This window comes from Brassica oleracea, unplaced genomic scaffold (assembly GCF_000695525.1).
Source record: "Brassica oleracea var. oleracea cultivar TO1000 unplaced genomic scaffold, BOL UnpScaffold01080, whole genome shotgun sequence".
Classification (NCBI taxonomy): domain Eukaryota; kingdom Viridiplantae; phylum Streptophyta; class Magnoliopsida; order Brassicales; family Brassicaceae; genus Brassica; species Brassica oleracea.
This window is the reverse complement of record NW_013617647.1, coordinates 18578-21698: the sequence shown is the minus strand read 5'-3', so window position 1 is coordinate 21698 and position 3121 is coordinate 18578. Positions and strand designations below refer to the sequence as shown.

The window sequence follows — 3121 nt, the reverse complement described above, 5'->3', positions numbered from 1 at the left end:
AAACAAATATGTTTCACAGCACATAAATTCTTCTTGAACAATCAGGCAACGGATAGTATGTCTTCCGTGTGACTCAGCTGAGTCCTCGATGGCATCCTGAACGACAAATGTCTTCTTCTTCTTCTTGGTTAGATCAAGGGGTGCAAGCTAAAGATGACCAAAGAAAATTAAAACCACACAATCATGATTTATCAGGAAAAATAAAAGAACCGATGATGAATTTATTAAAGATGGGGAGATGTAGAGACTAAAGAAGATAAACTGATTCATGGAACTCAAAGAGCCAATCTGTGTTTCTTAGATGAGTCATGAACCGATGATTAAAAATTGAAAGCCCTAAACTTCCATTGAAGAGAACGCTTACAGACCAAAGAGGTCTATTGGGCCTTTTTTTTAACGAAGCTCATTTCAAAACTTGAGTTATAAAGTATTTATTAAATCATTAGATAAAAAAAATTAAGTGTGGGTCCCACAGAGAAAACCGAAGAAGCTAAGGTTTCCGAACTTCATAAATATATATTAGTTTCGGCCATCAATGTACAAAGTATCATTTAGTTTAGTGGTAAAAATATTGGTGTTTATAACTCAATAACCCGGGTTCGAGCCACAGGCTTGGCACTTTTTCACATTTTTTAAAAGTGGGACCCACTTACCTGCTCACGTGGCGGCTCAGGAAACTGCCTCATTATATTATAGATTCTTGAAATTTTATTCAGTTTACATGGTCCATCCAAACCGGGACAAAATGTACCAAGTGCCAGTTCTTATCCGCTGGAAGCAATTGGCAAGAATTGTAGTGAAGAAACAAATCCTTCGAGTGTGCTCTTCTAGGTTTGATACCTTAGGGCATCATTATTGGTGATTCTTAATGGAGTTGCTTAGTAACAATGACCAAAAAAATAAATCAAAATTAGGGAAAAAGTTAAGGACGTGGGTTAATTAAGAACTTGTCGACGACTTCCTTAAGGGGCACGTGGCATAATGAGATCGCTAGCTCAGGTAACGGTCTTGAAGATTTCGCATCGATGATTCGGTGAACGGCGTTGACGATGATGACGATGATGATGACTAATGCTCCGGGCCCGGACACAAATCCGATGAGGAGGAGATATCGGAGCACCACCGCCTAATCCGTACCGGTCGTCGTGCCGCCTGATCCCTTCATCGCTTCCACTCCAACACTCTCCACCAATCATCCCCTCATACTAAATCCATCTCCGACGCCGGCGGTGGACTTGTCGTCTACCCAACTTACGGTCGTCGTCGCCATCGTGTCTTCCTCAATCATTTTTTCTTGTTTCAAAATTTTACAAAATGTCCTACCAATAATTATCACTTTGCTTAAAGTCTCTTAACATTGTCCTTAACATTGTCCTTAACTTACCAATAATAATAAAAAAAATCTAAGGACTCAAATAAAAGTCCCACCAGTAATCTTGCTCTTACAACCCGAAAAAAGGACCAGAGACAACCCGACATGAGGACTCCGTAAAATATTAGAATATATAAATAAATTCATCATCCCAAATTAAAAAACTATTGGAGTTCAACGACAAAAAATAAAAAAATAATTTATATCTATCTTCATTATCTTTAGGGACCCTTATCTTTATTGTTAGTTGAGTACTTTTTGGTTTCATACAATTTAATTTAATTTTCAAATATAAAAAATAAGGGGAAATTTTACTTTTGCACTTTCCTTAGTACCATTATTCAATTTTACCACCACTAAAGGAGCATTTTCAAAAATAGCAAATTTATTAATGAGTAAATAACCTAGGTGCCCGTAAGTAAACCAGATCTGAAAGAGATAAGGTTTGGGGTTCTCACGACAGATCTAACTTTCTCGGCGAAGAGATTGACGGCGACTCTCACGACGGCGATTCTAACGATGGCGGCCACTCTCACGACGACGACGAGAAAAGGTCTTCTCTCTCACGAGTTACGACGTCTCTCTGGAAAGAGCATCTGGTGACGGCGAATAACAATCACACTACACGATTCAAAATCTCATCTCAAAAATGTCGTCTTTTCTTCACGATTCTTCTCTTCACGATTCTCCTCTTCGCAATTCTCCTCTTCACGATTCTCATCTTCACGATTCTCTACAAGTAAGTTCCTAAATTTGGGTATCTTTTTGTTTGTTTCAAGTCATTTTTAAAAAAATTTATTTCTGTTATAAGAAAATAGAAGAAGATTGGTTGAGGATTGTCATGTTCCTAGTTAGATCTAAGAGAAAGAGTATCGATAGTGAACATTGAGTTTTTTTGAAAAATTATAAGCCTTTATAAATGTGGGTTCAATTATAAGATGCGTGAACTCAAGAAGTGTTGTCTTGTATTGCAATTGGATAGCAACGAGTTTTGCACAACCTTGAGATTGCCTGGGAGGGTTTATGAAGCTGGAGAACCACCAGATAATTCCAAAGCGATAATCCATCACTCAAAGATTGATTATGTCGAGAAGGTAGAAGATATATTAGGAAAAGAAGAGTTCTCTTTGATAGAGAACTCTCACATTGGGAGCATTTTGAAGGTGGTTAAAAGGAGTAGGGTTCAATTTCCAGAAGAGTTGTTCCATTTTCTAATGCAGCAAAGAGTATTGACGCAAGGAGAGGATCTCTGGTTTACTTTCTCGGACCAGCCTATGAGGTTTTCACTAAGGGAATTTCATCTGACAATAGGCTTACGTTGTGAGGAAGATCAAACAATAACAGAGTCACAGTTCAAAATAATGAAGAAGCCATACCTTTGGATGCTGGGCAAGGATGATAGGTTTACGGTGAGAACGTTGTATGAAATGTTTAAAGAGAAAGCACGAAGCATGCCAACACTAGAAAGAGTATCCCTTGGAACAACAATAATCACAGAAGCGGTAATTATGGCAGAAACCCGAGTTATAAAATACCGAGAGACAGGTTGCAGCGTTATATGAACTATCGCTTACCCAAGGTGGCCTGGGGTAAAACTGCTTATAGCATCTTGATGAGAAGTGTAAAAAGTTTGAGTGCAAGTTCCTGGACAGGAGATAGTTATGAAGTGAGTGGTTTTACGCTAGCCATAAATTTGTGGGCAATGTCATCAGTGCATGTGCTGGGTAAATCTTTGGGAAAACCATGCGA

The 3121-nt window shown here is 38.4% G+C and overlaps 1 protein-coding gene across 1 annotated transcript in view; it reads left to right on the top strand.

Annotated features, from left to right (window-relative positions):
- The window catches only part of LOC106320821, a 17579-nt gene that overhangs the window by 4542 nt on the left and 9916 nt on the right, over positions 1 to 3121 (top strand). The window contains exons 5-7 of the mRNA XM_013759173.1: positions 1836 to 2111; positions 2355 to 2874; positions 2952 to 3096. Of these exons, the coding sequence (XP_013614627.1) occupies positions 1836 to 2111; positions 2355 to 2874; positions 2952 to 3096 (941 nt within the window). The remainder of the gene's footprint in view (positions 1 to 1835; positions 2112 to 2354; positions 2875 to 2951; positions 3097 to 3121) is intronic.